A 24,124-nucleotide genomic window follows, 5' to 3' on the forward strand; every position below is an offset into this window, starting at 1 on the left:
GCACTTAGAGGGAATTGCCACCTTTGTTCCCAGATCAGGGGAAGCACATCAGCAGTGATCAATGAGAAGCAAAAGGTTATTTTAGATGCTGCACACCCAGCACCTGATCCTTCCTCCCTACGGCTGTCAATCAGACATCCTCCCTAGCAATCAGTTCACAGAACGAACAAAAGGTAACCTCATTATAGTTTTTAGCACTGCTCTGTCAGACACAGGATTAAAACCAAGAAGGCATCTTCATTCAAAGGTGAAGATGATTCTGACAACTTTCCGATGTGTACTTTGAGAAGAAATTTCCCCAACCACTTTTAGTCTCAAAAAAAGGTTTTCTGTGAAGATCTGGAGTACAGTAATAGCTGGCTCCATTTAAGTTATCCAAAGAGATATAAATGGAGAAAGGAGACCTAGGTAAAACCATACTTAATAACTCTTAGGACTATCTTTAGAACTACATTTTCTAGGTTGTCTCTGGAGTCACCATCACTGTCAACTTTGGGACTGAAGGCTGGTTCCATCCTAAAAAGACAGAATGCTTCCATACGTAACTGTGATTAGACAGGCATCTAGACATTCATAAATGGGAAAAGAACTGGAATCTAAGCAGTGTAGAGACCATAACTGATTCCTGATTTATAAGCAGGTAGATTTTGGGTTTTGCTAAGATGTCCCCTAGTACTTTGGAAAGAGATCTTGCATTTTATTTTGCTATTACTTTCAATATTTATGCTTAACATTTTGAATCCACGTTTCCAGTGAACTTACAGCTCTGCATTGCTACTTCCTGTCTGGGCAACCAGAATGCCGTGTCTTGTTTCTACCAGGCATTTTCTGAGAAAAACAGCAGCAGCCTATGGTTGCAGAAGTGACTAATGTGCCAACCTGCAAAAGAGACTTTTATACAATGACAACCTTACAAACACTGTACATGCTACATTTTCTCAGGGTTCTGCCACACTGGGGAAAGATGGACGTGCTTATATTCAGAGTAATTCACTCTTATCTACAGAAAATGCAGAACTAGCAAACAACAATAATTTGTACATTTAGCTTTAGCTGACAAGGCTTTTAAATAATAAACTATGTCATAGTGAGTTAGAAGAATCATTTACCTTGTGCAAAAGTTTGCATTGCTCTTGGTGCTGAGCGTGCAAACTGTGCCACTGGAACCTCAGTCTCCCGTTTAACCACTGAAGGTATCGAACATCCACTACGCCTTCCAGCCCACCTTCAGGTCCTGCTTCAGTTGTACCCTCCTGCCTATTAGGCAGATCATCTTCACACTGAAAGCAGAAAAGAATACCAAACTGGTTTTAATTAAAACTTCATTTAAATTTTTCAACATTTTCGAGTCATTCAGTAGCGAACATAGGAAGAGGAAGAAAATCGCCCTAAAATGAAGTCAATTCCAGCAGTACAGAGAAATTAGAACACAGGACTGGGAATAGCCTAAACAAGTAGAGAAGTGTGGAATAAATATCAGCTTCTCAGCTGTGACGTGGTGAGCTGTCTCCTCTCCCATCTTTCATTTTCCGTACCCAGGAAGACACAGTGTTCCTGAGACAGCAAGCATGTTCTTTTCCCAGATGGGAAAAATCATATTTTGACTAGATGCTAATATGTCAAAGAACATAAAAAACAGATTTAGCTCCTGCAGTGTCTTCCTGAGACCCTATTTTGTAAATCAATAACTTATATAGGGACAAAATTGTGGGCCTGTGCTTACCCAGCTATTTTCTTTTCTCCATCCAGCATTTCCCGTCTGGCAGGATAGAGGAAAAGAAAAAAATCATGCAGCTGGCAATGGCCAGGAGTCCACAGAGGCACTTCCAGCTATAGTTGTAGCATCTGTCTTGCTTGTTTTGCCTTTTTCTAGAGCAATTTGGAAGGAAGAAGAGAGAAGCAAGGAGTTCCCATTTGTTCATCTTGTCCCACTTGCCTTCTGCTGCAAATAAAAAACCAACAACAACCAACACCTTCATCTTCTGCTCAAAATTTCTGCAGCACGTTTCTGTTGTATCTCTTTCCCGAGGAACACGGGGAATTCCACCTCCCCCAGCCCCTTGCACAAAGAGATCATTCACATGTACAAACAGATCTCTTCGTTTTCAGCTAAGACACCTGCAGGTTGTAAATTAAAAGGGGAAGAAGACATGGGTAGTTTTACTTCTGATGCCAGTAACACCATTTAAAGTAAAGCTTTCCATTTCATGCAGTCTATAGAAATTACATACAACAAACACAACCCATCATTCCAAACGTTTTTACTACAACATGTCGTAAGAAGTAGAAATAACACAGAACTGCAAAGACCTGGTTATTCAGAATGCCATTCTGAACGGAAGTGTCTCCCAGTTCTTAGACTCTCAAGACATTTCTTTAAAGTGGAAATTTTAAAAGCCTACTTGAAACATGACTGTTTTCAAGAAAACACTTAGGCAGATATTTGGACCCATAGACCTTGACAGTATTTAAACATATGTGCTTCCCTGCTTCACAGATTTCCATGTTCAATGACATCTTAAAAAGATCCAGTTGGCAGGCAAAGCTTGAATGTAGTTCCAATTTGGATCCTAAACTAACAATGCAAACTGTAAAATGAAGAGATTTAATCTTGCCTTAAATGCAGATTTCAACAGAAGTGTGTCTACAACCATGATCAAATAACCCCCTAACACTTGTTTTAACCTAAATATCTCCAGCTGACAAGGGCCTCTATTACAATGAGTGCTCTTATTATTTATAAGCACAAAAATGCTGTTCTGGTCACATACCAGAATGTATCAATATTACACGTTTGTTCCCTTTGCTCTGTGGCTCAGATAAACACATGCTATAAATCACAGAGGCACAGGGCTGGTAAAGGGCTTCTCCTTTCAAAGGCACAGATTCATCTTTAACAACAACAAAAAAAAAAAAAAAAAAGAAAAAAGAGTTTGTGCTAACTCCAATGTCCCTCTTTTTCCTCCGCTCCTTCATCCCCAGGCTCCTAAACCAAGGCACTGTGTCCTAGGACACTGCAGTCCGAGCTAAGCATCTCCACAATTCAGACTGTTTTGCCCCAAACAGGATGGTTTCTGGACCAGGAAACCATACAGATATGATTACCAAGCTGTCCATTAGCATGATTAGCCAAGCAGCTGGATATTAGTCACTACAGCAGAGAAAACCCATGTGTAAAGAACATTAAAACACCTCACATCAGCAGCCAGAAAGCCACATGGCCGAAGACAGACTTGGGAATCCCAGATTAAAATCTGCATTGTCCATAATTTACAGTTCTACTCCAACTTCCCTGGTTAGAGGTTTCAGAACGCCACAAATACTGCTCTCCTGGGGATTTATTTCAGGAAGGAATGGCATTAGACTCGATTGCTTTGGCAGTACAGTGACAAACACCATGCAGAGCTAATTTTATTGTAGCAACCTGCCTTATTAATATTAAAATAAGGAACTCAGCCAATGCATTTTTAACAGGATCCCTCCATTATTTATTTCACAAACTGCACAAAAAATTTACTTTTGCTATGAAATACTTAGCCTGGCATAAAGTAAACAAGGTAAAAAAAAAAAGGTCTTGCATATTATACTGTGACCTCAATTTCCAGTCCCATCTTTACAATCTAAGACTATTTACTGCTCTCCCAGCGGGTGAAAAATCACTATAATACCAGCCCAAGCTACAGGCTTTGCTTCAAATATCACTGTGAATTTATCTAATCTATGCAGCAATCCAGGTACACACCCACATTCACTCTGAAGAGAGCGTATTTTTTAGCCCAGTTCATAAAGAGAGCAGCCAAGGCAACTACCCAGAGACCTCAACGGCCTTCCCACACTTGGAATGCTCCATGCCAGTTTTGGAAGAGATCATTCCATAGCCACTTACCAGAGGAGCATTTTGCTTGTGAGCTGTTTGCTGCAATTACTGTTTCTCTTTGATTCCATTTCAGAGGAGGGATGTGCTTGGATCAGCTACAGAAATGGTGCCCCAGCCTTGCAGCACAAAAGCCACACGAACAAGTATCAATGCCCTCATCACCATGTTGAGTTTTTTCCCATTACTGGTGATGATGCCTTTTCTTGGTCTTAAAATCAAGTGTCAAACACGGTTAGAAGGGAAAAAGGGATTTTACCTTGGTATTTATTTTAAGGAGCCTTAGGTGCACATGTCCAGGTCGAATGCACCTCCATGCACCCCCACAAAAGATCTGGTCTAACAGTATAGGTCTTAGTAATTAGCATATCCATAAAAAATCCCCCAATGAGAGGCTTGAATGAGCCCCCCCCTCCCCAAGGAGCCTTCCCCTGGATGATTCTATCTTGGTTTACAAAGTGTGTTCTGGAGAGGACCTTGGGGTCTGGGGCACACTGATCCCTAACTGTGAAGCTTCTAAGATGTTTAGTCTCTTAGCTTGACAAACAAGTCCAAGAATGTAGGGAAAAAGCACTAAGAATACAGAAGTGGTAAAAAAGGTATAACAGGGGTATAAAAGAAAAGGCAAAAAAAATCATCATGGCATCAGTGATACCTGAGACGGTCTTGTCAAACTGGGTGATGTGGATCTGCCAGAGCACTCCTGATCAGTGTAACTTAAGAAGACTGATTAAGTAGAAGATAGAATGAAGCCCCTCAATGCCACCATAACTCACCCCAAAGGAGTTTTCTATCCTAAAAGCTGCTGCTAGAACATTTCAGTATCCACTTATTGGCAAGACTAAGAAAAGAAAGCACAAACCTGATCAAAGTGACAAGCATATATTTACACGAGCTCTCTCCAAGCCAATTTCTGAACTATCATCCTGCCCACACTTCAGCAGAACCAGCTCTCCCGGGGTAAAAGATCCCGGAAAAATAAACAGCTCAGCCCCATAACAGCTACACATTCCAGGACACCACCCATCACAGTCCCACCTAAGGTAGCTCACAAACTGCAAAACCTACCCCAGGCTCATAAACACACCTCAGGCCTCATAAACACACCTTAGTCAGACCTAAATATGATTAGTCCCAAAAGCATGTATTTAACAATTTTTGCAAGGCAGCCTAGAATTCAGTCTTTAACACACAAGTTTTGCCCTAAACATTCCATCCCATGCTATTTCAAGTCAAATTACAAAAACAGGTGCCGGATCATTCCCAAAAGTGTGAATGGACTTGTGGTTAGACAATGCAGCAAGTGCATCAAAAAAACCCAACACTGCCAATGTCCTCCTGTCAGAATTGTTCTGAGCAGACAAGTCAGAGTCACGAAATACAGTGAACTGAAAAAAGCCATCAGATATGGAAGTAGTCAGAGGAAAAGAATAAGGGGTGGGAGAAAGGAGGGTGTGAAAAAAGACATGGTGCTATATCAATTTTCTGTCACATTCCATACATCTGAGGAAACAACTTGTATGCGACATGCTCAGAGAGAAATTAAAGATTATGAAGTTTCAACTTCAACAGCAGAAATGAAGCTGTTCTTTTTGGTTTGAAATACAAAGCAATCCCGTATGATCAGAAATCAGAGAGCAGGTGTACCAACAGTGGATGGAGATAAATTAAAGAAATACTTCATCATATAAATACTTTATCAAAGAACAACACAGGCATCAGTGTGTTTGCAGACATGAGAAGGGAGCATTTTTTCCATGACTTGCTCTATTTGAGGATTTTAGTGACTTGGTATGGAGTTAATCTTGCTCTGTTCATACACCTTGAATTACACAAACTCCAAAAACTGATTTAATGCAGAACTCCTTGCAGATCTGGCGATACGCCATAAGCAGGACTGCAGAGGAAACCCTCTGCTGTGCAACTTAATCTAGATTTTCTATACTATTCCTACTGATACAGGAATCTTTAAGGCTTATAAATTCTTACCTTAATAAATTTGCTGTGCCCTATACAGGCAATGGAAAAAAAAAGGTTGTGCTGCCTGCACTTCTGGAAAACAAGGCGATGGCAGGGCTGGCTCCCCCAGAGATGCTCTTTTCTGACTATGAGCTGCCACCTGTCGGTCCAGGACAGACCCCAGCCACCTCCAATGCATCCCCAGCAAGCTGTGGCTTTTCCCAGGCATCTTCCAAATCCCCCCAAGCACCAGCTCTCTGCTTCCACACCTGGACAGCCAGCAAACAATTTGCTGTTCACACTACCCATGGAGAAACAAGACTGCTGGAACATGGATAAGACGTTTAACCCATGGATAGATGCACTAGGTCAGCTCCCTGACACTAATCCTTGAGCAGAGCAATACAAAGCAACTGCCAGCTGAAACCTCCAATGCCCACTCCCAGCCCACTCCTCACCTGCACTGGAGTTACTCTGGGTCTAGACAGAGAATATTTACTCCGTTACCACTCAGATCTTAACTACACTAAGCACGCAACCTGATACCACAAAGGTGGGTAGGAGCATATTTAGATCCTCACTGCAGGGCTCAGGAAAGGCAAGGCAATCACAAAAATCAAGCCAATGAAGTGCTTCTGCAGCTTTTACTGAGTGCTCGTTCCGAACTGCTCATAATTCAGACAATGGTTTTGATGTGACATAACATATGTTAACTTCTGTAATTACACATCTTTAAACAGAAGTAGTTCGTTTTTTTTTTTAATTAAACACCATAGCCAGAAATAACAGCATCAGACATGCTTTCTTAATTAATACAGCCATATATCTATCTGCAGGAGGGGAAAATGTGAAAAGGAACAATCTGAACAGATGAATGAGAAAGGGACAGCACTATTTTCATTAATAGCACCATAAACAACACTAATTGGATTTCCTCCTAGACAAGGCTGGATCCAGATTAGATTTATGCAGGGAAAGATAGATGGTGTAAAAACCCACTCCCACATGGTGCACATACCAATTAAATCTCCAGATATTTGCATGGAAGAGCAAGTTTTCCACAAACATAGGTGCTCACAACATCAAAGTTACGCTCACGTCGCATTCAGCCATTAAAATAAAAAAAAAAACAAAGTCCTGTGTTTCCGCAAGGCTTTTTAGCTTTTAAGTTTCAATGCCTTTTGTAAAAATTACTACTCACAACAGCACTCCCAAGAGCTTACTCTTGGCAAAGAGTGAAAAAGAGAAGGTGCTGAGGGAAGACAGAAAATGTGAACACAGCTCTTACCCATGCCTGCCTTGTTCAAACAAGCCTATCTGGCAGTAGCCACAGGCCTGAGGCACTAGAGCAAGTGAGTTCTTTATCCCATCCCTCCTCACTCATTTGGGAGGTTCTTTAACAGCTCTGCAATACAGCAAAAGCACTATGCCTTTAAAAGAGCTTGGCAGCACTGCCTAATCTTTGGAGCTGCAAGGCTTTAAAAGAACATTAAAATCCCAATGCTCACTGCATTACATATTCAGACAAAACACGGAAACTAAATATACTAAGACCAACACATGACAGGGTAGACCTTAACTGGGAGAGCACAGCGTTCTGCAGGGCTCATGAAATGCAATACACAGATAAAGCCTTGCAGGGCTTCTCCTCTGCCTGCAGCTGCAGCTCCCCTTGCCCACGGCCATTTGCTCCACTGTGGCAAGAGAGGCAGCCCTGGATAAAGATGTAGCTCCCTACAGCAACAGCACACCTGGAGCTAGAGGAAAACAGGGGAAACAGCACCTGCCCTCCAGGAGAGAGGAGGCAGAGCTCTGCCATGGGTAGGAGCCTGCCAGGCCCCTCTTCATACACGAGAAGTCCTCCTGAGAGAAAAGTGCTTTATTTCAAAGGATCCTCCCACGTGAGTTAAACCCAGGTCGCTTACAGTGGGACACCAAAGCAGAGGTTGACCACATTTAAATCAAAAGGCTGCAAAGATAATCAGGACATACCACAGGTACTGGCTGCTCCCTGTCACTGGAGGGCAGGAGAGGCCCTGAAACATCTTAAAATCCCTCTGTTTCACCAACTGCCAGGGAAGGAGCTCCCTATGCTGCATTTCAGCAGAGTACCAGAATGACCATGGTAAACCTTCCTACTAGCAGGCCAGTCCTCATCATCTTCTCCTCACACAGCTCAAGTGACTCCAGTGTCTGTTGCTGAACCCCATCCAGAACACATCAGCTGTAATGTCAGGTTCAAGAAATTTTGCAATTCAGACATTACCAGAGACACAGCAGATTCAATAAATTATAAGCCTTTCTGATCAGTTCAGACTTGTCTTTTAGAGTGTTTTACTTTCACATGCTGTCTGAAAAAAAAACCAAACACCTCTTAATTGTGCATTCACTGTGTCAAGCAAAGACAAATGTTGGTAACTACACATCCTCCAGTGCAGCACAGGAAAAAGGTACCATGACAAGTTCAAAGTATGCTACAACAGACTTGTCAGCCACACTGAGGTGAGGAAAATTCTGCAGGAGAAACTTCAGGGATCCTGCGCCCTCTGTTCAGGTTTCACAGATGGCTTTTAAAAAAAGAGTGTTCCTTAGCAGCTACTGAATCCAGCAACAGTAATAGCAGGAAAAGGGCAAAAACATAAATGGTGAGAGTTACTAGGAAGACAGCACGACAAAGAGAATAGAAGTGTAAGCTCAAGGAGTAAGGGAGGAAATCAAAAAATGAAAGCTGACAGACTAATATAGCCCATAAAGATCTGGAAAGTAATTATGCTTCTGAGTCAGAATCAATAAGGTTAATAAAATTCCCTCCTCTATCCTCACTGGAATAGATGAAGACATGGAAAAAAATGCAGAAAACTTATTTTCACTGAAACTAGTGCCAAAGGTTTGCTGGTTTTCTGCTGGGGGGAACATCGAGCTTGGCTGCTACTTTAACACTTTCTTCTAATAACATGGTTTATGGAACAGCAGTGACTGTCAAGTTTTCTGTAAAAGAAAGGCAATTCAACAAGATTAGACCAAGCATAAGCCTTACACTATACTGGAAATAGCCAGTGAGCCAAACTAGACCGTGACAAACAAGAGATTAATCAAATTGCAAACCTAAGAGTCAGAAGGCATGTTTATCTTCATTTTTGCCCACCAGAAGTAATTAAACTGAGTTCACTTTGGCATGCTAGAGACACATGCATGAATTCCAAGTATAAGAGACATAATAGCTCTATTTGTTGATTACTGTAAATTCACAAAAGGGGAGGGGCATCCAATTTCACTCAGAGGGCCAGAAGTAGACAGAGGGAATTAGTGGAAACAAGAACCAGTGTTTGTATGACATCTCCTGATGATCATGAGGGATATAACATCACTACACCCATTTAAAAAGCTCAACAGCCTCCACACATAATTAGATCACCGGGCACACAGATTAATTTCAGCTGTAGAAATAAAGGCAGTACAGGCAGTATTCCTCCCTGGAAACAGAAAGAATATGTGCTCACAGAGTAGTGCTATTACCTGCCCAAACCATCACAGATTTGGAGAAAGCTGGGATGGTATCACTAAAATGTAAAAAGCAAGGTAAATATAAATTAGTCAAATACTGAATGTGCTAAAAAGGGAAGTTTATATCAATTACCTGCTTCTCAGAGACAATGAGAACTCCCCAGGTGTGCCTTGCAAGTTCAGTGAAGGAGAGGGTTTCACCTACAGGTTTTCAGCTGTGTCTTGTACACCAGGATTTGTTATGTGTGAATAGGAATCAATGAACAGCATTTGAGAATAATGTGCCTGTACACGAGCACCAAAGGAACAGAAGACATTGAGACAGACACAACAACACTGCCTATCTGAGATGGAAATCCACAAGGGCTGTCACAAACCTTTGAAAACCAAGTCCATCAATTACTGGCCCAGTGCTTTAAAGCAATTAACAGGTGAGAATTCCCAAGCAGACACTTTGGTAAATCAATGTGAGCCTCCAATTCAGATTGTACTTAAGTCTTTATAGATCCAACAGAGTTAGTGATTACTTCCTCTAAAGAGCTGGCCCATGCAAGGCTTGAACTTTCACTTACTGCTTCTGGAGTCACCAACCTGCTGACAGATGAGAACAATAAATTCAGAGAACAAACTTGAACTACTGCAGCCCAGCTCTAGACTTTACCATGGATCCCCTCCTCCTTCTCCTGCTCCTCCTGCCTGCACAGCAACACAGTTTGCTCCTTTAACTGTTTCCCCCTCCAGTTTACAAACTTCACATGCTACAAGGATCCTCCACTCCTGCTCACCAGGGCAACCTGCCACAGGCACCAGGATCCTGCTCAGGAGACTGCACCATTGCCAAAGAGTAGGAGCTGGAGGCCACGAGAAGAGGTGCCCTGAAGGAATCACATACCTAACACACAAAAGCAGTCATAGAACCCATAGAAGCACCCCAGGCTACTAACCACGCCTGTCCTGACCTACACCCACCTCACAGTGAGTATTGATTACATTGGCCACACTAAGCACCACCTCTTACCACCTTTCATCATCTTTGAGTTTATAATTTCAGGAATCACTTAACTTTTGATTCTGAAGATCTAAGGGCATGTAGAAGAAGTAAGCTTGTGGAAGCTTTTCCCAGCTCAGGATCTAAAGATTAAGAATTCCATGCAGAGCTTGAGCTCTTTGTCCATCATGTGTCATGAATACCCTTGCACCTCTAAAAATCTCTTAGAGCTGATGGAAGTGTTCAATTTGCAGGGAAGAAAACTGTGTTGCTAAGGAACTGCAAAGGAAAAAAAGGCCAGAGTGTGGTATCTGAAATGAAATTAATTAATTTAATTGGCCCTTAATATGTTGAGTATTTGGCATAATAACAGCAATTTAGCAGGCTTTAGGCTTTGTTTCAAACTTAGGCTGAAAGAATAGTCTGAATTTAGATCTATAAATGATTGCACACTTAATTTAGGGATTAGCTCCATTCTCTTTTCTCACACAACAAACCCTGCTCATTTTTGTGGATTTCACACAAAATTTTAAAAGCAAACCACACGAATATCAGTTTGAACTACAGCTATGCCTACGGTTATTGAGACTCCTTTTCTTTTAAATGAAGACAAAGGGTCAGGATTCTCTCCAAGTTTCTTCTCACTAGCAGACCAACAGATGTACTTTTCCAGCAAGTACTGGCTTTCATGCTTTGCTCATTTTGGCAGAGATCTCAGCCATGCACAGAACCAAATACTATCTCATGGATTTTTGTTTTGCAACATTCCACTTCAGGAAAATATTTTCAATTGTTTGTAATCACTGAAGATTCCGTACCGTGGAAGATTTTTCAAGTTCTCAACCGAGAATTTCATTTCAGTTGTTTTAAAGAGCATTTCCTTTTCTCTCTTCTATTTTTTGAGACAGATCTTTCCTGAGTGAAGGTTTTTTCCTCTTTTACCTTTTTCCTTCACTTTACTTAAATAGAAGAGTTAAGACTGCAGAGACTACATCTCTGGTGTGTTAGCTTACAAGATGTCAGGTAGCAAAGTAAAAACCTCACCTTCCCCCTCTCTAAGATTTTGGGGCTCTGTTGCTGAACACTGTCTGGCTGATAAGCAGGCTTTGCCACATGGTTATCTCACAAAATAACAGCCAGCAAATAATAGTATCTAACAACAAAAAAACTGTAACAGGTTTATGAAACGAACAACAGGCTTTCATGAGTGGCTTACAAGGAGCTGATCTACTGACCAAAATGAGGTGTGTTACCCACCTATCTCCTCCTCATCCACCATTGCCGCCTTACATCCTTGCCAGTGCATTCCTAGATCTTCATTTGGTTGGCTCTTAAAGGTTGAATTTATTGGTTTTGCAATGCCTGGTTGATCAAATAAAAGATAAGACCTCTCCCTCAAAATTCCATTTGTTTTAACTTTCTTGTGATGGAGAATCACAAAACCCACTAGTTATGCTGTAACTCCATTCTTTTTTCTTTCTTTTGCCTTGCAAATATCTATTTATTGGAGCATGAAAACTGCTGGATCAACGCCATACAAGAAATGTTTCCATTAATACAATGAGCTTTATGTACACAAGCTAACTCCAACTTCCAGTCTATACAATTTTTGCCTGGTCTATTGAAAAAAGAAATTTCAGACTCAAACCTTTCCCAACACCGTTTTGGACAATTATTGGGTAAAAACATTTAACATGCATTCCATGCTTTTTGAGAAACACAAGTACAGGAGGTGAGAATTGCAGTGAAAGACACACCAATATGTGTGGCTGTAAGAGATAACATTGTATTATCATAGTTCTTTCATCCCTTTTTGGGAAATGCAAAACTTAAAGCCTTCAGAGAAAATAATACAGGTGCTGCCCCATTCCCTGAATTCATGTCACATTTCACTTGTCACTCTTTTGTAATAGAAATTAATGACACAAAAAAACCTGCCACCACAGATGAAAAACAAGTAAAAGGTAAAATAGAGGTCTGAAGTAAAAAGTTCTCCAGCACTGTGTTTTTTTCTGAAATCTCAAGGCACCCTTCACATAAGTGCATGGCACTGCCACTCACAGCTCAGCCTCTTGTGCTCCCTCTTGTGTGCAGCAAATAATTGTAGTGCAGCAAGAGTGGTTCCTTTCCTCAAAATACTGCTTATAATGTTGTTACAAAGAGGATTCTTTCCTTTGAACTGTCTTCCATTTGTACAAGTGTATTCCTTCTGTTTTTACATTGCAGCTTTCCAAACTTTTGTTTTCCTGCTTTGCTGTCCCCTAAAAAGGCTCTAGAAAACCAGGCAGCCTACAGCCTAAGGGAAAAATATATATGGGGTCATGAAAGACCACAGGCCTTAGACATCACAAGATTATCAGCAGGTAGGGTTTCTGACCTACAGTGTCCTTTACAAAAAAACTAAAAAATTCTGTGAGCCTGTCATTTTGAACCAGGCTGATAAGTAATGAGTGTCTGACTAGAAGATGGTTACTTAGAAAAGACTTTCTGTGTACTAAGAGCTTTTTACTGATGGAAAAAACATACTCCACTGTGCTCTCAAAGAGGTTAAAATGTCATTAGTTACCTCAAGAGCAGTAGCTGCCATCTGAGATCCTGTTGTTTGTAACAAGTATTATTTGCCTTACCCTTACTTGCTCTACCCAGTGCCAGCACAGCCAGCATTCACTGCTAACCTGTTTGCCTGCCCTGCAGAACCATTCATGGTTCAGTCTGGGAGCTCAGAACTCAGAAGTAGAGAGATTAAAGACATTCACTTACTTGCACTCCTCCACAGCGGTCTCACCTAGACTGGAAATAGAAATCAGGGAATTCAGGCAGGGGTGGGAGTTTGATAAAGAACCCAGATGACCTGCACATAGAAAGCTTAGAGAAGGGAAAGAAAACAGATGCTGGCTCCTGTAAGACTTTTTTAAAGCTGAAGTCACTTACCTGTCAAGGTACCACCCATCACACACTGGTGATAACACAGCTGCTGTCACAGAACGTGACTCATGGACAGGGTAAGGTGGAAGGACACAACCATGCTCACCGTGCACACAGAGGTTTCATCCCCAGTCTTTACTCTGTTCCGAGCCAGAAGCTGCTCCAAGAGGCCCAGTCTGTGCAGCAGCCAGGAAAATGCCAACAGCAGTTCCCGACTTCCCACGGAGCCATCGGGGGGGAGCTGATGGAGCTGTGGCCTGTCATAGCCATGGTACCACAGCGCTGACTTCACAAACCTGATCTGGGTATCTGAAAAGAAAACAATTGAGAATAACACACTGCACACAATGCATTTATCCACTCAGTTCCAGAAACTGCTGCCTCCTCTGAGGGTAATATTTTTCATCCAGCCTCAGGAAGACAGTGGGGACTCAGTCTACATCAACAACTGGTGAAGGGCAGGAGGTAAAGGGTAAAAGCCTTCTTTATGCTGCCCCATTCTGATTACAGGAACTACTGCTCAGGGAAAAAAAGAAATTCAAAGTTGGGATTAAGACCAGTAATGGCCTCTTGGAAATTAACAAAGGCAACAAAGGTAACTAGCCAACCCCACTACAACAGGACTCCAATTCACCTATTCATTTTTTATGAGTCACCAAGCATACTATGAATTAGTAAACACTCTGAATCACTTTACTCCTGAACGAAACAGGAATTTAGAGATAGGAGTTTCACAGCCTGCTGCAAATCTCTGAGCACCAGAGAGCAGAGATAATGCAGCACAGCACATGGGCTGTTAAATTCTCAGGAATGCTCTGATCCATATTCCTTCACACCAGCAAATGTTACCTGACAGCTACAAGACAGGCACTGCAGGACTGTAAAATACTGAGGAAACACAGAGAAAGTTGTTATTAAAAAAGGTTCTGCACAGTAAGCCGTGGCTCTGTCCTAAGTCAAAAATAGAATAAAGAACATAATTAGGAGGACAATGAGAACAACACATACTGGCTAAGAACCAACAGTTGTAAAAGGAAGACCTGCTCAGAAAGTTTCTGGAATTCTCCAAAGGCAACAAGAAGCAAGTGATTAAGGAAGATTCAACCAATTCAAGACATTTAGACTTCCCACTGGGATTCAGCTTGCACAAAGAAACCAAGGCACTGCAGTGGAGGGAGAGGAAAAGCCCTTGAATCAATGACAAGTGCCCAGCAGACAAGAACCAGAGGGCAGGAACAAATAGTGGTTTCACATGAGGGCTCTGTGCTAAACAGCTGCTGTTCAAACAACTCAAAATGACACTTGGACAATGTGACACTGACAGAAAACTTGCTGCTGATGTGATATTAGTAGTAAAGAATGCAGGCAGATCACGAAGGACTGCAGAACCTTGAGCCCATGCTTTAAAATGACAGATAAAAGTATTTTTAGAAAAAATGAAAAATTACGCGCTCAAAGAAAGAAACGTTCCTAACTTTACTGACATAAGAATGAGCCTGGAACTGATCAGTGGACTCAGGAACACAATCTCACATGATAAAGTTTTTAATGACAGTGTCACAATTGGTTCTGACATGCATCCAAAGGCAAACTCGATGTGAGAAACCTAGAAAGGACACTAAACAGAACACAAATACCCACCGTGACCCTTATTTCTTCACTCCCACAAAGGCTACAGAAGATTTAGAAAGAAATAAAGAGAAAGGACAATTACAGAACAGCTGCATTGTAAGAAGCAATGAAGTAGGACAAGAAGATGAGCAAGAATGGATATGACAAAACTCTTCAAAATCGCGAGTGCTGTGCAATGGGTCAAGAGTGGATAATTTATTTGCACAACATTCAATACAAGAACTGTGAGCCATCAAAGCAAGTGAGTCAAACCACAATATGAGATGCTCTTCACACACGCAGCAAAATTCTGAAATTGCTCACTGTGGGACACTGTGGACTCTTAAGAGTCACCCAGGCTCAAGGAGGAACTGGATTTACAGAACAGGACTTCACGGAAAGTTATGAAACACAAATGTATTCTCTCTGGATTGGAAAGTCTGAGATGTAAACTACTAGAGGCTGAAGGAATATTCCCCCACCGCGTGAAAGCATCCATCTAGATTTGCTCTTTTCTTTCCCTTGGGCATTCACTTTGACAGCTGTCACAGCTGGGTGGAGCTAGAGGAATCTACAGTTTGATGCAGTTTAGGCATTTTTACAAAGCAAAAGACCTAAATCACTCCATTTGCTCTTTCCACAGAACCTGTGAATGAAACAAGCAGCTTCCCTTCCCCACGTTATGGTGGCAGAAATGCCTATGGCTTGCTAAAAATCCTGCCATAGATGTGCACTCCAATCCCTCAAGCACAAGAGGAGCATGGAGATATTACAGATTTTATTTTGATCACTCTTGAACATTCTGATATGAGCAGGGTTTTTTTCAGGTTGTCCTGTCCTTTTTTTGTGTGCACTTGTCAAGAAAGGAACTGCCATAACAGGTAAAGGCAGAAATACTCCAAAAGGAAGGATGATCAGTTCATGCTTTCCTCCTTTTTCAAAGCAAACAAGCATCCCATGCTGCCATCTGCAGTTCAAGGAGCTCCTCTAAAAATCACATATCAAAGTGGCGGAAAGGAGAGCATGTCAGGTGTTTTTTTTTTTTTTAATCACCATTTCCCTGCTCTGATATATCACTCAGGCAAGATCCACCAAGGCAATTCACCACCTGAATTTCTGTGTTCTGTGTTTCTGTTCTGGTCCTTTATCTCCCCCTCTTTCATGTCTCCCTCTGCAACACACTGCCCTCACAGGAGAGGGCATAACTGGTGCATCAGTCAGGAACTGGGAGTGAGCAGCCAAAGCATGGATCTGGAACTGGGGCTCAAAGAGCCTTCCCATGACCTTAGAGAAGTCACTTTATTTTCCTCACATCTGGAGTGCTCTACTTAAAAGGCAACAGTGATAAATGGCAGTAAAGGTTATGTAAGCACCCAGGACCAAGATGGATTCCTCCAGAACATGAAACCAAGAGACAGGAAAAAACATCACTCAGATAGAAGATAACACCACTCAGACACCTCTTTGACATCTTCTTATGGCATTAGGATTAGGTAATTTATAGACAACGACCTACACAGGCCTTCCAACTAATCTCCATCTTCACATTTATTATTTACAAAAGTATATTCAGCAAGTGAGACCAAGCTGGGGAGGAACCTCAGGGTTCAGCTCACTTAGAACTATACTCAAGGCTGTGCTCTTCCACTGTGAGTCCTGACACGTATTTTGAGTGATTTCCAAGATGATATTCAAATAAGGGCTATGGACTATCCTAGCGGGCTAAAATGGAAAGGAACTATAAACCAAGTACAAGAACAGACACATACATTACTTCATGCACTCAGACAAGAAACACCTGCATAGGTAGTGGTATTATGGGAAACTACTGCTTCAGAACAACATTTTCTGCTACCTTTGTCAAACAAACAAAAATATATTGCAGCTCCAGACCCCTTTCCCATGCTATAAAATCTGAGCAGCAGTTCCAGAAAAGAAATGTTTCCTCCAACTATCAAAATGCATACTGCACTGCTACCTGGTGTGGCTGTCAGGTTGTTAACCAAATTCATCAGCCTCCATGAAGAATGAACAAGCAGCATGAAACCATTAATCATGATTTCATCTGCAAGATTATGCCTGGAGTACTATCACACAGCTTACTCTGACTCTCCACTGTCCAGAGACACACTGCTGTGACATGTTTAAGGGGCTGGAGTTTACAAACAGTTTACACCTAAGTTTACAGTAAGTGCTTTTCACTGTGTGAAGAAAAAATTCTCCCAGAACAAGAAACCAGGAGCCAGTTGCAGAATTTTCTAACCACTGACTGGCAGGCTTCAATGGAATTCCTGAACCGGCCAAAGATCAGTGTTTCCTTTGGAAAAATAAAGGATACAAGGCCACTGGAGAATGGCTTCTCTTTTCCAGAAAGCCGTTTCTATGCACACAGTAACCCTTACACCAAAGGAGTCCTCACAGCTGTCCTCTGGGATCTGGCAACTGCTGCTCTCCGTGCTCTAACCAAGGTAATTAAGAGGTTGTACAAAAAGAGCAAAGAAGAGAAAAGCTTGATCTGTGGACTAAGGCACTCGACTTGGATTAGAGGAATCTGTTTCAATTCTCTACTGTACAGCAGGATTCTATACAAACCTGAGAAAGTTATTTAGTGCCTATGCCCAAGGCTTATTTCATTTGCATTAAATACACAAGAGACCAGAGCTGGGGCAGAGAAGAAAAGCAGTAATATATTGATTGTGTTCACAGCAGACAACTCATCCACTTGCCAAGCAAAAGTAATTAGTGTCATTTGAAAAACAGTACAGCTCTCCAACCTGAATTTCAGCTTTAATCACCAAGTTGTGACTAAAAAGGTTTCTAAAAATCAGCTGAGCAGTTCTGAGCAGAACCACACATTGCTACCTCACAATACAGCAGTGGAGGCTGTGTTTGCTCTCTCTAGAGCCAGCACCTGCCACATGCACTTGGAAATTCCATCCCCAAATGCTACAGGCAATTAGTATGGGAGCAGCCAGGATCCAATAAGGTTGCACATGTGCAGGACCACATCCACGATGCTGTGGGAGACAGTCAATAAACAGACTTGCCATATACAGCAGATTGTGGATGACTGGAAAAATAAAAACAGCCAAATGAAAAACAGAAGTCCTCTGAGTAACAGGACTTCCTGCTGAACCACCAGCAAAACTATGCTGGTTTTGCTCTGCATTCCACAGTTTGTAACCTTTTTTAATTCCATTTACAGAGCCAGCAAACTCTCAGCTACTCAGGGGCTTATACAGTGCTGTTTAGGGTGTTTTGCTTTCAAAGGCAAAAGTGAATTTTAAGTGGTTTTGGTATGAGGAGACCTTGATTAATCACAATACAATTCTCATATAATGCAAAGGCCCTAGATAGACATGTTTTATTGAATTCTCAATGAAAAGGCCCTAGATAGGCATATTTCAAGAGACGAGATGGGGACTGGTGGTGTACTTGGAATAACATACATTTAAGACGTAAACAGTCTTCTGCTATTGTGAGAAGCCAACCTACATTAAGCTCCTCTCTGGAGTAGTGGCCCTGTCCATAAAGACATTACTCACAGCCCCCCTAGAATAATCACACACACTCTATTTCTTGTTCTGTCTAGAACTTCAATCCAAAACACTGCCTTTATGGTCCTCATGTTGCAATTCATGGCTCTGACACAGGACTGGATAGAAAAGTACCAACAGAATCATGCATGGAATAGGAAAAGAAGGAATCAAAGGAAAACCAAATCTATTCCTCTAACTGTCTTTGCAAATACTGAGAATGCATAACATCATTGCAGATATTTACCTGCAATAAAATGTCAAAGGGATGCAAGAGCCTGGGGAAACATCCACGTTTCCAGGACAAAGCACATCAAAGAGGAGCAAACCCACCTCACAGTACATTTACTCATCAGTAAACCTGGTGCCCAGTACGTTGGTGGCACAGGTATTCAAAATGGAGCACTCAAGACAGGGAGCAAGGAGCCACATAAAAGGTGCTACAAAACTAGTCCCAGTCCTTCCCTGGGACAGATGGAAATTGCAGGCAGCCAGACTGACCACGTTACCTATGGCGTCAGACTCTGTCCACCTGCTCCCGTGGATCTGTTTCAGAAGCACATAGAGCAGCCTCCAGAAATCCCGGCTCTGCAAAAGACAGGGGTGGAACGGGAGATCAGCGAAGTATCTGCCACATAACTTACTCTTAATTAGGCAATTAAGCCCATATCTGAACATCATACATGGAACAGCACACCTGCATCCAGCCAGCACCATCTGATTACGTAGGTTTAGGTACTACCTGTTGCATGAACACAGAATCTACAGAAAGGTGCACCCAGGAAGAAAAGGGCTAATGCTGGCTGTACAGCAAGACCCAGCACTTCTACAGTGAGACACGTATAGAGGAGCATGGATTCCAAAATGTGCTCTGACACAACCACATATGGCACAACTCACCAGTAGCCAAACAAGCACTCGAACACTGGTAAGATCTGACCATGACAGTGTCAAAAACTCACAAACAAGAGGCAGCACAGAATGAGCTGCAACTAGGAATCATTTCTTGGCCATGCAAGGACAGCATGGTGACAAACTCAGTGATTCTTGCAGCTGGAATTTCAGTCAACACTCGTAAAATCCTTAAAATAGCTGAGGAAGGGAGGTACCCTGTGTGCGAGCTGGAGGCCTCGGAGGCAAAGCAGCAACACCCAAGCTGGGGTACAGTAAAGGGCAGCAAACCTCGGGTGACACTGAAAGGTGTTGCAGACCAAGGTGAAATACCAAGCCTTAAGTTAAAACCACAGCAAGACAAAACCCTTCCCAGAGCAGCGAGTTTGCTGAGAGCTCCCTAACACGTGTCAGCTGGGCCCACACCGAAGCGGGACCACAGCGAAGCCCCGCACGCAGGTGCCTGTCCCAAGGCTCAGCGCCCCTCGCGCTGCCATCCAGACCCCGTCCCCGGGCCCAGCCCCGCTCGGGGCTCGCTCCCCGCTGCCCTGTGCCTGTGCCCCGCAGGAGGCGGCGCGGGGCGGGCGGGGGTCTCCGGGCGGAGCGGCCGGCGCTCACCGCCTGCGGCCGGTCGAACCTGGCGCGGCGCAGGGTGTCGGGGGCGGGCCGGGCGCGGGGCGGCAGGGCCCGGCACAGCGCCCCGACGGCAGCGGGCAGCGCCCGACCCCGCTCCCGGCCGCGCTGCTCCCGGTGCTGCTCCCGCTGCCGGCCCCGCATCCCGCCGCTTCCCGCCGCTCCCCGGCCTCGGCGGGAGCGCCCTTCCGCCCCGCCCGGCCGCGGCGGCGCCCCCTGGCCGCGGGGAGGGGCACTGTCCCTGCCGGCGGCTCCCGGACCGCCCGATGGTCCCGGGGCTTATTCCGCCTGCGCGCGTGGCTGGGGCCGAGAGCGCTCCGGGCCTCCTCAGGCAGTGCCCCCACACATGTCACCTCCCACTGCTCACACGTGCCCTGAGCCATGGACGCGCCTCCTGCCCCGCCAAAAAACACGCGGGGAAGCCCTGCGAGCTTCCCCCACCCTTCTTGGTGGACAGAGCTGGTGTAAAACCCGGCTTCGGCTCTTCCAAAAACAGCTCTGCTGTAGTCAGAACAGCTTCTCGGACGATGGGAGAGCGCAGGGTTTGGCAGCAGCAGGTCTGCAGATATCCCTGCCTGCCTCTTGCTCAGCGGGCTGTGATGCGGCCAGCTCGGGTCCCCAGGCATATAACCCCTTAAATGAAGCAATCCCGGGGACTAATCCTTGGGGGCCCGTGGAGGAGAAGCGGGTCTGCTATTTGGGAGAAGCCGGAGTTCCTGAGAGAAGTCCACCCTTGGCCAGAATTTACAAAACCAAAACCTGGCATAGAGATGGATTCCTGCTGCAGATTTACAGAGGGAGCACAACTGGTCTGTGCCAGGGACACCGGTCTGCTCCGCCAGCACTGCGGGGATCCTGCCTGTGCCTGGACATGAGACCTGCTGGAAGCCCCCACTGATGGTTTCTTGGCCAGTTCCCCAGTTCATAGTCCATTTAATGTGCTCACTGTGGATCTAGCGTGATGCCTGTACTTTCTTTTCACCAGGATCTGAACAACATGAAACAACATGTGAAATTCCTTCCCGCTACAAAACAGGCTCTTGCAGCCAAATGGCTGCTTGCAATGAGGAGAGAAATCACAGTGGTCCGAAGAGACCTCCAGCCAACATGAACTGTGTGTGCACTCTTTCCCTCTGGTTGCTCCTCTCCTGCCTCCCACCCCTGTGCTGCAGAGCACAGCCCCTTCCAATGCTGAGCGCTGCTTTAGAGCTCTCCCAGTCCTGTGGATCCTGGCTCCTGCTCCCGCCATCCCTGAAAGGACCCCTGGGTGTGAGTTATCCAGGCTTAAGGATTTTTAAAATATCTTCTCTAGCAGCTGTTGTCTCACATCCTCCTTTCCTAATGGTCTGGAAAGCATTTTCCTTATCCCTTGTCCAGTTCTAGCTCAGCAATCTGTATCCACTTCTTTGCTCTCCTTCCTCACAGGCTTGGCATTTCCACATGGTTCCTTGCCTTTGGTTTCCAACAGCCCATAAAGTCCTTTTTTATTGCCCAGAGCCTTATCGAACCTGGACAATCCTCTGCTGTCTTTGGCATCCTTCTTGGCTTTCCATACCTTGCTGCTATCGGGCGCTGTCTAGCCCCTCCATGACACATCACTTGTCTGTTTTCCCGTCCCTGCTGCAGTCTCCAGGCAGGAGGACTTTCAGCTGGAGCCAATTTCCTGTGTTTTCCTGACCACTCCATAAACCCTGCTCAAAGCTATCCCTGTCCCCACACACATTCCTCTGTCTAGGCCTTTCCCCCCCCGGGGCAGCTGCTGAGACAAGGGCTCTCCTGCATCACCCAGTGCACACACAGTGCGTGGTTCTGTCCATCACCCCTCGTCTGGGCTCCTGTCCCCCAGCCAGCACACCAACCCCCAGGGCCAGCAAACATCACCAATCAGCATGGGAGCAGCAGCTGGGATTCACACCATCCCAGCACACCGAGAGCCCCGTGCCACCTCTCCATTCCGCTGGCCAAGCCAACCCCGTGGTACCCCAGCACGGGCTGGCTGCCCTCCTGGCCAGCGTCCCCTGGTCCCTTGCCCTGTGGCTCTCCCGGCACGCAGCCCCGTGGGCACAGCTGACACAGGACGCCTGGCGCTGCAGAGGGCTGGCACTCGGCCACGGGCAAGTTGGACGCCAGGCAGATCACTCCAGCCTCTCTGGCGCGGCACAGCACAGCGGGTTCTCAGTCCCGGCGTGTGAGGCCCCGCTTATCTGCTCTACCAGCTGCCTGGGCAGTTTTCCCAGGGTGGGAGAAGCCGATGGGAAGGCAATGGTTTCCTGCTGCAGAGATGGACCATGTGCGAGGGACAGACTAAGGAGGTGACGGTGTGACAGCCCCCAGTGTGCTGTCCCAGCAGGGATGGTGATGGCACCCCACTGGCAGCAGAGCCCCTGCCCTGCTGCATCCAGGCCACCCTCACCTCCCCTCTCTCAAGCACCAGTCCCGTAAGGACTGGCAGATGGAAACAAGCAACGGCTGGCTGACTTCAGCACACAACCCTGATGTCATCGTGGAGATTGGAAGCCTCCAGGACCCTCTCTGTGGAAAGAGGAAGCAGGACAGAGCTAGCTTATTGGCTAGTCCCCTGGGTCCCAGGCACTGAGGCAGATTCGGGGCGAGCGTGGCAGCGGGGGCCACAGTGGGAAGGGAAAATCCGAGCACATACTGAGGGGCCAGGGATGCTTTACCTGGGAGAGGCCATTGGACTTTGCCCTCTCTGGGTTCCCGGGCTCGTGTGGTGCCACACAGCCGCCCATTTTTGGCGTGATGCGTCAGCTGTGGTCATTTCTGTGCCGGGTGACTCAGTGGGGCCAAGGGAGCCTGTTTGCACCCGTGCCATGGCAACTCGCCACCACACATGGCCCTGCTGTGTGTGCAGGGTAGCCAGAGATGATGACGGGAGCCCTGTCCCATTGCCTCATGCTGATTGTATGTGATAGCAGCCATCCCTGCCCGCTCCGGCAGCAGCACAGCTTCCTGATGTTACCTCAGCCCCACTCTGCCAAGGGGAAGGTATGAGCTCTCCTCCTGGAAAAACAACTCCTTTGGTCTTTTGGGTTTTGTTTTTTTTCTTAATGCTTTTATCCCCGTGAAGGCGTGGGAGGGAGCCAGCCTGTCTCCTGGCCAGGCATCAGTGCTTCCCACGCTCCACCGACAGCTCGGGTGGCCGGAGTTCCTCACTTCTCTCCTTCCCCTCTCCTTTCCCTCTCTTTCTGCAGTGTGGTGTCTGCTGAGCAGCCATCAGAGCAGAGCACAGCTTCCCTCCCTACCCACTCAAGGGAGGCCTTGGGTGGCTGGAGCATTTCACACCCTGAGCAGGTCAGGCAGCCTGCACCACTTTCTACTGCAAACATTTCCAGCTCCTTTCCCGCTCCCAACCCAGCTCTGTTATACACACTCACTCTTCCCTCACTGGGACATCAGGTAAACCAGAGTGGGAAAAGGCATGACCTGGCAGCATGGCCAAGATGCTGGCAGAAAGGAGCCAAGCAAGCACAGGGGCTGTGAACACAGATTGCCTGCATAGATGGGCTGCAGCAAAGCTGTAATGACTGTAACGCTCTAGTGCAGGTTTTCCTGGACACAAGCAGTTAGTCAGCAATAGGCCTGTGTGTGGGCTGTAGCACCAAAATTCAAGGTCAGCTCCCAGCAGTTGGATGTTTAAGAAAGGTGGTGGTGTTTCAGGCCTTCTGATGCAGGGCTTTCAGTATAAGTGAATTGGGAAGGATTAGAAAAGAGATCTGAGGTCTCAGCAACTCTCTTCTCAGGAGTTTCACCCTTTTTACTTTAATAGCCAAGTTCCTCTGCACAGAGAGAAACTCCCTCTGACCTCTTCCCCCAGGGCCTTTAACATAATGCTCACCAAAAGAAGACAGAGGCTTCAGTGGGAAGTTCTTGCACCATTCCCTCTTGGAAACTCTCCCTGTTTCGTTGAAAATAACATGCGAGGTGTGAAAGTAAAAGTCAGCTCTACATGCCTGATGTCAACTTTTCTGCTTCCGCTCCTTGCTTAGGCAAGCCACCCAGGACCTGGCAAACAACCCCAGGGCTTTATGCACCCAGCTCCTCTCCAGCACTGGATCACCAGCAACGGGAATGGGGTGAGGATAGAACAGCCTGTGCCCTCCTCTCCCTGCTCCCTAGCTAGACCTCAGTTTCCAGTACCTCAGTTCATGGTCCCATTCACTTCTCATTACGCCCCTGGTTGTC

At 45.3% G+C, this 24,124-nt stretch overlaps 1 protein-coding gene across 1 annotated transcript in view; it reads right to left on the reverse strand.

Moving 5' to 3' along the window:
• Positions 1 to 20,065, reverse strand: part of TEDC1 (tubulin epsilon and delta complex 1) — a 67,894-nt gene extending 47,829 nt beyond the window's left edge. Inside the window, exons 1-4 of the mRNA XM_039556128.1 lie at positions 19,907 to 20,065; positions 18,907 to 18,985; positions 13,357 to 13,559; positions 1,110 to 1,280 (exon numbers count right to left, since the gene is read on the reverse strand). Of these exons, the coding sequence (XP_039412062.1) occupies positions 1,110 to 1,280; positions 13,357 to 13,559; positions 18,907 to 18,985; positions 19,907 to 20,065 (612 nt within the window). The remainder of the gene's footprint in view (positions 1 to 1,109; positions 1,281 to 13,356; positions 13,560 to 18,906; positions 18,986 to 19,906) is intronic.
• Positions 20,066 to 24,124: the final 4,059 nt, after the last annotated feature.

The sequence above is a fragment of the Corvus cornix genome, chromosome 8 (assembly GCF_000738735.6).
Source record: "Corvus cornix cornix isolate S_Up_H32 chromosome 8, ASM73873v5, whole genome shotgun sequence".
NCBI lineage: Eukaryota > Metazoa > Chordata > Aves > Passeriformes > Corvidae > Corvus > Corvus cornix.